The 14,652-nt window shown below is 35.4% G+C and overlaps 1 protein-coding gene across 14 annotated transcripts in view; it reads left to right on the top strand.

The window, feature by feature from the left end:
* The window catches only part of BBX (BBX high mobility group box domain containing), a 282,876-nt gene that overhangs the window by 245,472 nt on the left and 22,752 nt on the right, over positions 1–14,652 (top strand). For all 14 annotated transcript variants that reach the window (XM_004477500.5, XM_004477495.5, XM_058295903.2 and 11 more), the window contains 3 exons: positions 2,706–3,717; positions 4,561–4,699; positions 7,735–7,883. In XM_004477500.5, the coding sequence (XP_004477557.1) occupies positions 2,706–3,717; positions 4,561–4,699; positions 7,735–7,883 (1,300 nt within the window). The remainder of the gene's footprint in view (positions 1–2,705; positions 3,718–4,560; positions 4,700–7,734; positions 7,884–14,652) is intronic.

The following is a 14,652-nucleotide window of genomic DNA, read 5'->3' as shown; positions in this document are numbered from 1 at the left end:
GTAACTGTTAAATGAAATAGTGTGGGGACTGGAGGGCTTATGTTAGGCAGAGAAACTATGGGATAATAAAGTCTATCTTCAAGTATTTGAAATCCTTTCATATGAGAAAAAAATAGATTAATTTATGTGGCTTCAGAGAAAGGAAGGACCATTAGGTAGAATTTATAGAGAGATGGATTTTTACTCAGTATTTTAAATTCTTTCAAGCCAAACTATCCTGTAATAGAATAATATGCTGGTTGTATTTGTGTAACTGATTATTAGGGATATTATAGTAAAATAAATTCCTGCATTGGAAAGCTTAGATTAGATGATCTCTAAAGTTTTAGACACCAAACCTTGAGTCTAATTTGTGTTTCTTTTTTGTTTTAGATTTGATTAGTGAGTAAATTTGTGATTTGTAATTTTTTATTGAGAGTTAGGTTTTTATGATTTTACTTTGAGTGATATAATTTTTTCTTAAATAATTTAGTATTACAATCTGTTACAATCTATTTATGAAAACTTTTAAGAGCCTGAAACAAGGAAATAAAGCATGACTAGTGCTCAGTATAATTACCTACGTAAGAAATATTATGCTATTTCCCAGAATATATCCCCAAGAGTGAATGTCTGCATTTGTTCCATTTCATCCCTAGCTCTAGAATCATATCAGTGGTGATGAGAATCTGCTCAAATATATTTGAGCAGAAAATAGAGTTTGCAAAGTATTATTAAGTTTGCTAAGATGAACTTGTGTAAATGTAAACTGTCAGCATACTGCTGTAAAAACCACCACTTACATGGTAAAAGGTCCTTGAAATGACTTATTAAAGATTGAAAGAGTGACAGTGATTGAAATACAGTAAAATTTACTTTTTAGATGTCTTTCTAGCCTTCTCTGCAGAACTCATAGAGTCCTTCTCCCCAAAAGGGATCTTTCTGAAGGACGAGGATAACTGAGAAAGGAAAAGAAAAATTATTTAAAAATTGGTTTTAAAAAAAACAACCACAAATAAAATATACAGGGAAGATTAAATGTGTTGATGTTTTAGAATTGACCAAAGATAAGGTTTTGCTTTGATCTTATTTCTGGTTAGGTTTAATAGAGGGAAGTGCTCAGTTCTCAGTAGCCACTGAAAGTTAACTTACAAGAGTTCCTGAAAAACACAGCTCCATCATGAATCCTTAATATTTTATCTTTCCTGTGAATGGTCTGAAGGGCCGGTACTCTTGTCATGCTCATTTTTTTAAAACTTGGATTATCTGCCTCCCCCCACTCCTTGTCCAATTTCTTCTCAGACTTACTAATCATAACATAATTCTTACAGAAAGATTTGTGATGAATTGAAAATAATAAGGGGGAAAATGATGTAATGGAGCATCTGATATTTTATTCAATATATTATCCATTTTAAAAATGAATTTTACTGATGTTAATGATCTCTGACAACTTGCAATTTGACAAGATTGTGATTTTTAAAGAAATGGATCAGTTTCATATTCATGTGCTCAGTTTTGTTTTGGTTCAGCAAACTCCAGTACTCTTTCTTCTCTAAGTTGCTAATGTAATGTAGATAAAATAAATTCTACTAAGAATTCTTGTGCTGGGTTTGGCCTAATAGTCATGATTAGCCTCTTGATGAATTCCTCAAAGGCAGAGAACCCATCCTTATTGATCTTTGCGTCTTTAGTTGTCCTCTATGGGGCCTGGCACTTGAGAGTCCTGTGATAAGTGTTTATGAATTGTAGTGAAGATTAAAAACTACCTCAGTCCCTTAACCAAATCCCTTGGGACCAGATGTGTTTTGGTATTGAGAATTTTTCAGATTTTAGAAAAATGATACTGTATATATACTTTATAGTATGTAATCCGCCATGTATATTCCAATATTTGAATATTCCAAAAGCAAATACATATGAATGGTCTTATTAGGCAAAATAGATGAAGACTTTAAACACATCAGTTGAGGTCAGAATTGCAGTCAAATGAGTTCAAATTAGATTGCATTTGCCTCCAAATGAGTTGTGAAAAGCCTTTCTGTTTTTAGGGTTTTTGTGATTTTTGGGTTGTGGATAAGTTTTGTGGACGTATAATGTGTTTTTTTAAAGAACTGAAATGTATAGTTGTCCAATGAATCATGATGACATTTCTAATTTCTAGTATATAGGTAGAAATTACTCTTTCTCATTTTCCCAGGAAACATCTGAACAGAGTTTTGGTATGATTTACTAAGCACTAAGCTACCTTATGTGTATCATCTCACTTAGACCTCACAAAATCCTCTGAGATAAGTATTCAGGTTATCATTTCCATTTTACCAAAGAGGCAGATGACTCAAAGGAGTGAAATGGTTCATTCTAGGTCATAAAGCTAGTAAGTAGCAAAACTAAGACTCCTACGAACTCAGATATTTAAACTCTAGATCCCATCTTCATTCCACCAAATCTTGTTTTCATGTGAAAAGCTGCTGATTAAACTGGAAAATGAGAATTCTGTTATATATGCACTTATGTAGTGTTTAATGAATATATCATAATGCCTAAAGCTTTCTATTCATTTGAAGCATTTAGGTTCTTCTGGCAGAAGCATACTGAATATTCTGAAGTTTGAAGTTTATTTTGATCATTTTTTAAAAGGGGGTATAATTTAAAAGTTTAATTTTGAGCATGGAATAATAGGGATATATTTTGGTTGTCCTCCCATTTTTGTTTCAACTATTTAGATGTGCCTGGCTTCAGAGGGGGTGAAAATAGAAGAATCCAAGCTAATAAAGGCCAACGAATCAGATGGTGGAAGAATTAAAGAATTGGAAAAGGGAAAGAAGGAAAGGCATATAGAAGTGGAAAAAACAGACGAAGCCAGGTTACAGAAGGAAGCTGAATTTGAAAAATCAGCTAAGGAAAATGTGAGAGAGTCTAAGGAATTAAGAAACTTTGAAGAACTGCAAGTGGATGATATAATGGCTATAAAAATGGAAGATCCCAAAGAAATAAAAAAGGAAGAATTAGAGGAAGATCAAAAATGTAGTCATTTACCTGATTTTTCTTACTCTGCCAGTAGTAAGATAATAATAAGCGATGTTCCCAGCAGAAAGGATCACATGTGCCACCCTCATGGAATTATGATCATTGAAGATCCCACTACAGCATTAAACAAACCAGAAAAGCTAAAAAAGAAAAAGAAGAAAAGCAAAATGGACCGACATGGAAATGATAAGTCCACACCCAAGAAGACTTGTAAAAAGAGGCAGTCTTCAGAGTCTGACATTGAGAGTGTTATATATACCATTGAAGCAGTTGCAAAAGGAGACTGGGGCATTGAGAAGCTTGGAGAAACCCCTCGCAAGAAGGTCCGCACATCCTCAAGTGGCAAGGGAAGCATTTTGGATGCCAAGCCACCAAAGAAAAAGGTGAAATCAAGAGACAAGAAAATGTCAAAGGAGAAATCCTCAGACACCACCAAAGAGTCAAGACCTCCAGATTTCATTAGTATTTCTGCCAGTAAGAACATTTCTGGTGAGGTGCCAGAGGGTATAAAAGCAGAACCATTGACCCCCACAGAAGACGCACTACCACCCAGCCTGTCGGGACAGGCCAAGCCCGAGGACAGTGACTGTCACAGAAAAATAGAGACTTGTGGCTCCCGGAAATCTGAGAGGTCTTGCAAAGGTGCTCTTTATAAAACCCTGGTGTCTGAGGGCATGCTAACCTCTCTGCGGGCTAATGTTGACAGAGGTAAGTGATGTCTACACACCTCAAGAGGAAATATAAAAGCCAAGTAGAATTCTCCTGTAGACCCACTGTGAAGAAAAGCCATAAAGAATACTACGGTATCAAAATAATTTATTATATTTGTGTAGTTCTTTATGGTTTATGGATCATATATATATACATTTGTCATTTTATATGATTGGAGCTTTTAGCATGGATTTTTAAACTGATTGAAAGAATTTCCTACATCAAACAGGTATGCTTGGAAGAAGCTTGACCTGTAGTCCCCAGAAGCAAATAGGTGATCTGCCCTTTTCTCCATTGGCTAATAAAAGCTGTAATTAAAGTGAAAGGTTCTTTAAAACATGACAGCATCCAGAGACCAGTTAATGTATATACCTTTATTCCATAGAGTGATTCATATAAACTGAACTATTTTTAAATGTATCTCTTGCCAAGTTAAGTTGCAAAGACATGTGTGAGTCATAGGTTTAACAAGCCTTGAATGAAGATACTTAGGAGTATATAGTTCTCCAGGAATGTCATTCCAGTGAGTCTTTGGGACATGAGAATTAATAGTGTCCACCAGAAAAGGGCTCCCACACCTTAGGCTGATTCTCCAAAGAGCAATAATCAGCCTGTCTCTGGAGGCACATAGTACCTTTTGAGTTGGGACAAAGCTCCTGATCTCAGAGACTTTAGGTAAATTTTTTGCATTTCCATTATTAAAGGTAGTCCAGTATCACCTGACTAGCATCAGGCAAAAGAAATTTAAGTGATCAAAAGTGCACTAAGGAAACAACTAAAATGATTTCCTTCACTCTCACCCCAATATACTGAGCATATCCTTTTCTTGAATTTCCCTAGGGAAACGAAGCTCAGGAAAAGGAAACTCCTCTGATCATGAAGGGTGTTGGAATGAAGAAAGCTGGGCATTTAACCCAAGTGGGACCAGTGGGAGCAAGAAGTTCAAGAAGACAAAGACAAAGGAAGACTCTCTCCTTGGGTAAGTAAGTGCCTGTATACCCAGTTAGCTGCACTGCAACATATTAGCTGACCTAATATGGTTTGATTTTCAAGGTAAACATTTTCTGACATTCAGCACCTGTCTAAGAACACTAGGAAATACAAAACCAACGTATTATATAATTCCTACTGTTAACATAGTTGTGGAAGGGACAATGCCATTCACATTTTATCTATAGTGGAAAATAAGTAGATTTTAGACTAAAGACTGAGGTTGAAACAAGGTCCACCATGTATTAGTGTGACATTGTGTATATCTTTTAATGTCATCAAGATACATTTTCCCATCTGAAGCTTAGGACAGATGTTATATAAATATGTTTACATTTTGCTCAGTTTATATACCGTATATACTTCATTTAGTACTTGTGCTTATAAAATGACAACTGAAAAGTATGAGGTAAATAAAAGTATGCTCATACCTGTAACGTTGTTTTGTTTAAACCTTGTTCTTTTGCTCTAAGGTAAAAATATTAGGTTGAATATTCTCCTGGCAGAAAGTTGAATTAATGTATTGAAATGCAGTTGAACATATATGAAGATAAAATCATTAAGAATCATTTCATTTTTAAAGTAATGCTGAAAACTCATAATAGCAATCTTAATATAAAGCATTTTGTTGGTAAGTTAAGTGTTCTAATACTTTATCTCGGTAAGAAAAGTATCTTCAAATTTAGCTGTACTGTTTTGAAAATCCTTTGAAAGTTCCTATTATCCCAATTTGAAAAGAATTCCTTAATTAGAAATAAGTACATTTTTGTATTCTCCATATTTTTCATAAGTGTTGAAAAGTATGTATATTGTATGTATTGAGTGTATTGTATTTGTTCATAAATATTTGCATTTCTGTTTGTGGGATTTTTTTCCTTAAATTTATAGTGCTTTAAATTCTATTTAATGCTAAGGATTTAGCTAAGTTCTCACAAGCAGGAAGGGGGAAATCATTTCCCATGATGATGGTTCCTTGATATTATTTATATCTAGACCATATATTTATAATTTTGTATGTTTCCTTTTTCTTGATATTTTAAGAAATCCAAAGTATTGCTAATTACTCTTGCTTAATATCAAAACAGTGACCTGAAAATACCCTCATTTATTATTGTCAAATAATACCTGCAGAATTTCCTAAAAGTAGCTATTGAGCATCTGTGCAAATGCTCTGTGTCTTTTAGAAGAACTACCAATGCCATGTGGGTGTTCATGTAAAGAGAGAAGCAGGTCTCATTGTAGACAATCTGAATTCCCAGGGGGAAAACAGCAGGCATTAAGGCTCCCCAGCAGAAGGTTCTCTGCCCCTTCCATCAGGAACTGCTGAAGCTATAGGAGAGACTTTTTCACTAGCCTTCTTTGAGCTCCAAGAAAAGTGAAATAATCTTTTGAAAAGCTGTCCCTGAAAAGAGATTGGTGTGTGGGTTGGGTTTGGTTTTGGTTTTGGTTTTTAGTCCTTTCTAAGGAAGCCACATATATGTAACCAAAAGGGTAGTTTTCTACAGACTTAAATCAACAGTAAACCTTAAGGATATTTTTTTCCTCCTCTCTTTTAAATATTGGCCTGTCAGGATCATACTTTGGCTTTACTTTGTTTAGAACATGCAAAACACAGTTCCTAAGCAGTGAGAAATGCCAGTTTCTCTCAGATTTCTAGATGAGCATTTTGAACCACTTATTTCAAATATACTACCTGTTTAACTGTAACCAAGAAAAATTTACTTGGTATTTACAGTTCTAGTTTTACAGACTTCTTCAAGAAAACAGAGATATTCTTCTTCTCATTGTTCCCTTTAAAAAATAAACCCCAAGGGACCTTACCAATTCCATCTCACGTTTTCGTAGTTTCTTTTGGATTTTAAGAGTATTTGTAAAGTACCCAACTTATAGATAGCTTTCTGATAATACCTGGTTAGTATCCGATACTCTCTGATTTTCTGCTGGTATGAATATTTTAACTAAATATGAAAAGATGCTTTTATTAGCTGAGGAACATCCCCCATCTCTTCCTCCTTTGCTAGAACTTAGTAATAGCTCTTTTCTCTTGACCATTCTGACCATCCCCTAACTGTTTGTTATCTCTGCTCCCCAACTCTTGCACTTCCCTCTAAAACTGAAACCAATTTTAGGTAGAAATATCTCAGGTACATCCCTTTGTTAGCAGCCTAACACATTAGCTTCTTGTAAGTTTGTAGGTTAAGCTGTTCCACCTTCCTAGTACACCCTCCATTTTCCATCTACCAAGCTCTGTGATACTCCTGTAGCTGCTCCATCTGTCTGGAGTTGCGTCTTAGTTAATTTGTCTCCCTAAATGAAAGCCTGAATCCAGCAAGCATGCTGCCCTTGCTGTGGGGGAGCCATAGATAGTCATAAACAGCCCGAGAATTTCCCAGCTTTGATGGTGCATTTCTGAAATCATTTGTGGTTTGAATTATAGCTATGTGTTGCCTCTCTGCCAGGGTGTTCATTGAAAACTGGCTTTACTTTGCTCATTGACTATTTTATCCTCATAGTGACAGCTCTCCAGAATCATTTCTAATATTCACATATTTGTGTGTGTGTGTTTTAATCAAACCCTGGTCAATAAATATTTTTAAACCTAATCTTAAAAAATTACCAAACTACATGAATTATTTAAGCATTCCAATATACATATATATTTGACTCGCCCAAAAGAGAAACTGGTCTGAATAGAGTAGACGTTGTACTGAACTTTATGAAAAATCCCCATATGAAAAGAAAGAATGGCAAATTCCCCAATTAGAAATTATTCTAATATTTTAAATGATGTTTCTGTTTCCTTAAGGTAATAGCATCACTTGTCATATGGGTTTAGTAAGAATACTGTGTGGATAAACCTTCCCAAGCATTTCCAAAAAGATGTTTCTTTCATTGCATGAAGCTTACTATGTCCTAATTCTCAGAAACACTGTTCTCAAATTGACTATCTTAAACTATATCTTGTATTGTTTTCTGGTCATAGATTTATGTCATGTGCTGATTGGTTTAACCCCCTTTTCTTAGCTCAGCAAAGCTGGATGAAGAATTTGAAAAAAAATTCAACAGCCTTCCTCAGTATAGTCCTGTTACGTTTGACCGCAAATGTGTACCTGTCCCAAGAAAAAAGAAGAAGACTGGAAACATGTCCTCAGAACCACTTAAAACCAGCAAAGGTTAGATATGTGTTGTCCCTTCCTGTGGTGTGGTCAGAATCTCACTTTCACCCTCTGCTGAACTTCTGCAGCTCTTCTTAAGATACAAAATAGGATGTAGAATTGAGGGAGTAGTAAGTTAGAATTTTGGATTACTTTCCAAGATTGTTTTGGTCCCTGCTTCCTTACTTTCTCCCTTCTTTCCTTCCTTATTCTCCTCAGCCTCTGTCTTTTAGCATCATGTTTCCCTTAAAGATGCAGCCAACCTTTTTTTTAAATGGTTTTCAACCTTTTGCCTTCCAGAATTCTAATTTGGAACGTTGAGCTTCTCTTGAGCAGAAATTCTGGTCAAGTCCAGCTTCTGTTCTCAATGTCAGTGACAGGTTGACCTCTGGGACTCTGAAACAGTATTACTTTTCTCCTGACAAGCAGGTTCTATTCTTTACCGGCACTATGGATCAAATGAAAATAAAGCTCTCCATAGTACTCGAGTAGTACCTTTTTATTGGTCATGCTGAATTTAGATTCATTTGTTATCATATTCATCTTCAAAAATATCAGCTTCTCTCGAAGCTTTTTCAATTATCCACCATTTCTTGGGTGAATCTCAGCATTCATCAGGGGGGATTTTAAAGAGTATGGGGGTGTTTTTAGTGTTCTCAATGGGATGGGATGCTAAACACCCTTCCCTACTCAGTAAAGTTGAGTACAGTGAAAGAACAGTCTAGTACAATGAAGGATTGTCCTATTCAAACTACCAGTATTGCTTCTATTGAGAAAAACTGTCTTCTGATTTTACTTGAGGTCTAAAGGTTGTTGGGGGAAAGTGTACCTCTAGTTTTCCACGCAGAACTGAAAGGGTTCATTCATCTAGCTCTCCTGTAGGGACAGTATGACAGCTTTTGTTGCTTTCAGGATCAAATTCTGAGCAGGATTTGTGGGAAGATGTTCTTGTAATATCCTACAAAAGTGGCTGTCTGTTAACCTGGCTTACATCAAATCAAATACCCCTTTGTGTATTGAGTGATGGAGGCATTGAGGGAGAAGTAAAACAAAAAGAGAGGTGTCTATCAAGATATATAGATACATACTATTTCTTTATTAATTAATTTTTAAAAAATCTAGTCATGGATAATTTTGTTCAAAGGTAAATATTAATGAGGAGATACAGTTTCATGGATTTTTGAGGGACTATTTAAGGTATAACCTTTGTAAACCTTTCTCCTATGAGATCTTTTAAGAGCTCCTTTGCACACACACGTATTGAACAGGAGAGGAGGGTCACTTTGAGATCCATATCTCAAGTTAAAATGGAAATGAAGAAAATCTCCATCATTAAAGGTGGATAGTCATTTCAGAATTAGTTTAGTTTTCCTCATGGTTAATAAAAACGAGTCTAGGGAAGCAGACTTGGCCCAGTGGTTAGGGCATCCATCTACCACATGGGAGGTCTGCGGTTCAAACCCTGGGCCTCCTTGACCCGTGTGCAGCTGGCCCATTCGCAGTGCTGATGCGTGCAAGGAGTGCCCTGCCATGCAGGGGTGTCCCCCGCGTAGGGGAGCCCCATGCGCAAGGATTGCACCCTGTAAGGAGAGCCGCCCAGCGCAAAAGAAACTGCAGCCTGCCCAGGAATGGCAACACACACGGAGAGCTGACACAACAAGATGATGCAACAAAAAGAAACACAGATTCCCGTGCCGCTGACAACAGAAGTGGACAAAGAAGAACACGTAGCAAAATAGAGAACAGACAACTGGGGCCGGGGGCGGGGCGCGGGGAGGGGAGAGAAATAAATAAATAAATCTTTAAAAATATATATATAGTGAATAAAGAAATCACCAAGTTTAGTTATCCAGGGAAATGAAATAGGGTTGTATCGAATTCTGTCAAGATAGGTAGGAAAAAAAGTAGACTTGTTGACAGGTAGGTAACTGAGCACAATAATGAATAACCAAATGAAATGACAGTCTTTGTGCTCTAGAGATATTTAGGAATAGGCAGGGTAGTCCATGAACCAAAAGATGCCAGGTTTCTTGAGCTCCTGTAATTCTTAGGTTTAAAGTTGCTGATAAATACTTAACATGCCAATAAAAGTAGCTTCATTGATTATTATGTTCAGGATGTATTTTCTTCTTCCACTCCTTGTGATTTGAGATATTTAGTTTAGAGCTTTAAAGTTGGCCAAATTATCTCTCAGGAAATGTAGCAATAGATTTAATTTTGTAAAGCTATAAAACCCTAAAGTTAGGATCTGTTTTCATGAGACCTTCTCTTGGGTTTTAGTTGTCTGTTAAATAATTTTTCTCTCCCAGACGAGATTAATAGTATTTCTTTTGATGTGAAATAGTGTTTTGGAGCTTTGGATTATACTTAATACAGTATCATCTTAACTCCCCCATTATGCCTCTGGAACCACAAAGTCACTGGTTCTTAGGTAGTGTATCAATATTTAAATATGTGGGAAGTCTTCCCAGACTTCAGATTTTGCTTTGCAATCTGACTCATAGAGCAAGATGCAATTAAAATAAAGCAGAAATTAAATAATATTAATATATTCTGTATTTAGCAAACTAAAGAAATAGTATTTGTGACTGATTGTAATTTGGCATTAGCACACCAATGTACTAGCCTACAAGTTATTAATGAAATTATCATACCGACTGAGCTATAATTACCTGATCTTTAGGGGATAGAGCAGATTGTTTTCTTAGACTCTAGACCCTTTGCACCTTGGCATAATGAATCATTAGAAGCAAATGCTGTGTATGAGCTCATTAGTTCATTTGTTAAAGAGGTTGTGTTCATAGGAAACCTCCATTTTCCTCTAAGAATTTATCATTTGTCTATATATTTCTTCTTTTTTTAGTTATATCATTCAGAATTGTGATTTTTTTCCCTGTTTCATACTAGATGGCATTTTAGGTACTTTGAATTATGTAAAATATGTAGAATTTTTCTGAAATGGAATTTTTAAAAGAAAGGATTATCTGTATATTTACACAGTTATATATCTCAGAATAATAGTACCTGCTTTGGTTTACTACTCTATTTCCAAGTCATCTCTTTTCCCCTTGTCTCCCAACTGTCTCTGCCCAATACTTTGTAAGTGAAATAGGTCTTGTCAGAAACTCTGCAATGAAAAGGGATGGAAATAACTTTAAATACTTACCTTCTTCCAACTGGGGCTTGGACTATGTTATAGAAGGGCCAAAGCATAATGATTTAGGAATAGGATTTCTGTTTGCACCCAAGAACAAATTATCCAGTAAATCCATTTAACTCAGAATATAGTTTAGCTAAAGCACCCCATTCATACATAAAGTGTGTATCTCTCACAGTTACTTGTTTGTATTTAAAATGAAAGCCTTAAATTATATATCTAAATTTAATTGTAACTACTTAAATTTGTTTTGACACATCTTAAGTAAACTTTTAATGTATGAAGCACTGTTTACAAAAGAATTAGAAGTCAGTGTTCTCTGAAAAATAGTCATTTTCAAACAAAGTAGGGTCATGGAGGAAAACAACTTGGTTTCAATTTATAGTATTTAAATTATGCTCCATTTTGGCCTTTGCCTTCCCTTTTCATTTATCTCTTCTCACATTCTTCCTTGGCCCATTATCTGTCAAACACACTCTTGGTCTTAACTCTTTTCTAGTCCACATTCATATTTTGAGATTGCAATTTCCAATGGATTAGGAATTCGAATTTTAAATCACAGTGGTCATAAAAGAAGCAGGTTAAACAAAATTTAAAAGTTAAATACAACATTCTTATTTGACATTGAGCCAACCTGGGGATGATTTCAATCTTAGAGAACTGAAATCTGATGATAGCTAGGCAGCCTTTGTGTTCAGGAAGTTATGGCTCCCATATTTGGGCAGAACTATATATCCTGACCTATATCTACTTAATTGAGAGTGTTCATTGCGACCAAACTTTTAAGAACATTATGAAAGCACATTTGCACATGTAAATGATATGCCTAATATAATTCTAAATTCTTTAACAAGGCATGCGTTTCCAGCACAAGAAGGTGGTTTTTTCCCTTCAGTGAATCTTACCTTGATTGTGAATGACTTGGAAAACATATCCAGGTCGGCAGATCCACATGCTGACTTGGATCCATAGGTAGCCAGCATCACTTTGCCGTGTAGTAATATTATCAGAAAGAATTCATTATTTCATCTCTTACTTATTAGCAGTGTGTCCATTATCAAAATGACAGCCTGGTCATAGAACAAAACTCCTGCTCATTTTCTAGCTTAAAAACATGAAGCTATAGAACCTGGGCATAAGCCACAACCATTAGTGCAATGCCCGCCATTTGTTTTCAATAGCATTTCTAAAGAGCATGGTTCACGTATATCTCCTTATATGCCAGGCACCTTGGAAAATTATCATCTCAGGCTAACACTGACAATAACTCATGGGGATCACTACAGCTTCTCACCCAAAAGATGTCCATTTTTCAGCAAATCATAAACAACATTAATTTTTTGTAAAGGTTACTGTTGATGTCTGTATGGCACCCCTCTTAGCCTCTCAGCTTGTTTTTTTTTCCTCTCCTTTTTCCTATGCAACTCTGAAATTGGGGTGCAAAGGAAATCAGTACCTTCGAAACACAGGACATTGTGCACAAAAACTTGAGTGGGGTCCTAAGCCAATTTATAGGTCAGCAGTGAGTGATTTTATCCTAAGGAAGCAGAGGCAGATGCAAAGGCTCTTTGAAGAACTTGGGCAGACAAAGGGAGTAAAGAGATGGGATAGAATCTTGATGTGAAGGTCAATTACCCATTCTTTGTTTTCTCAGTGATTTCTTCTGAAACCCTTTTCTCTGCTTTCCACTTTCTTCCTTTTCTTCTACATCAATATAATTAAGAAAAAACAGTAATTTTCTTATATTTGCTATTTACAACAAGTTTTGATTATTTTCTTTTGGACAAAATACCATACCCACTGGGTAGAAATCAAATTGTTTGCATTTTGACTTTAAAATTGCTGCTTTTCAGTGACTACAGTTAGATCTTACCTATTGCTCTTTCTTTTCAAGTTTATGACTTTTTTATCTGAAGTCATTAGGTTTATTTTATAACTACAGTTTGGGGACACAGCAAAGAAGTTTAAAAATATTTGTTAATGGAGAGTACGTTTACAAAACTACTCTGGATGTTCTTTTTTCATGTTAAAATTGGCAAGCTCTATCTTTAGTTTTGTCTTTAGTTAACTTGTACCTTTTAGATTCTTTTTAGTGTTGTTAGGTCTTCAAAGGTGTATCCTTTTTTTTCTTTCTTGACCCATTCCATGTCAAATCAGTTTGTTTCTATGAACTTCTTTATCCCATTGTTCTCACATGGTGATGAATATAGAAATCATTTTCCCAGTCAATACTTTAATATTAAATTAATATTTTCCTACAATTAAATCACTATAATCTGTAAGTTCCTGAGAAGTCTCAAAATTCTTTTTCTGCTTTCTTCTACCTCTGTTTTCCATGATTCCCCATGTATCATATGGGTGCACCAGCCTACAGTTTTCTGGGTTGTATGAAATACATAAAAGGCAATTAACTGTAAACAGATTATAGGAAACCTGTAATCAGTGCAGCTTGAACACATGATTTTTTTTTTTTACTACTTATTAAATTTATTTTCTTTTTTCACATTGCTCACCTTTTCCCAAAGTAGCAAATAAGGAGGCATTTTCTATTTCCATTTCAAACCATCACCAGCCAATTCAGAAATGCTTTATTGGTTGTTTGGAAGGATAGCTTAGTGCAATCATCACAAAATATTTTCAACACAACTTTTTGTCAGTAATAATAGCAATAGACACTCATTTCTTGAGCTCTTACTTTGTACTGGGCACTATTTTAAGTGCTTTATTTTTTTATGTATTTATTTATTTGTGCAGTAAAACTTAATGAGATCTTGCCATGTGCTAGGACCATTCTATGCGCTTAGAATATATCTGTAAATAAAATAGCCATCATGGAGTTTATATTATGTTGGGGGCCAGGCAATAGACAGCCTTAAACAATAAGTGAAATTTATAGTGTGTTAGGAATAAGAAATGCTATGGGTAAAAAACAGATTTGATGGGACAATTTAGCAGATCAACAAAGCAATATAGTATTCAAACAATAACTATAAATCATTTAGACCTAAAAGACATCTATAGGGCACTCCACCTAACAGCAGCAAAATATCCATTCTTCTCAAATGCACATGGAACACTCTCCAGACTATACCATATGCTAGGCCATAAAACAAACTTTGATAAATTAAAAAGGATTGAAATATTACAAAGTATGTTACTTTACCACAATGGGATAAAATTAGAAATCAATAACAGAAATTTGAAAACTCACAAATATGTGGAAATTAAACAGCCTACTTCTTAATAACCAGCGGAAAAGAGGAAATCAAAAGAGAAATTACAGGGGAGTGGATGTGGCTCAAGCAGTTGAATACTTGTTTCCCACATGGGAGGTCTCCTAAATATAAAAAACAAACAAAAAAACAGTTCAGGGGAGCTGATGTGGCTCAGTGTTTGAGATCCAGGTTCCCACATATGAGGTCCTGGATTTAATCCTGGCCATGCACCTTAAAGAAAGCGGGGGGGGGGGGGGGGGGGGGTGGGAATTAGAAAATATACTGTGAGATGAATACTGAAGATACAACATACCAAAGCTAAAGTGGTGCTTAGAGAGAAAATTATAGCCGTGTAAGTTCCTATATTAAGAAAGATATGAACTTAATAACATAACCTACCTTGATACACTGGAAA

The sequence above is a fragment of the Dasypus novemcinctus genome, chromosome 4 (genome assembly GCF_030445035.2).
Source record: "Dasypus novemcinctus isolate mDasNov1 chromosome 4, mDasNov1.1.hap2, whole genome shotgun sequence".
Classification (NCBI taxonomy): Eukaryota; Metazoa; Chordata; class Mammalia; order Cingulata; family Dasypodidae; genus Dasypus; species Dasypus novemcinctus.
Note: the sequence above shows the minus strand (reverse complement) of the source record. Positions and strands in the feature narration are given on the sequence as shown.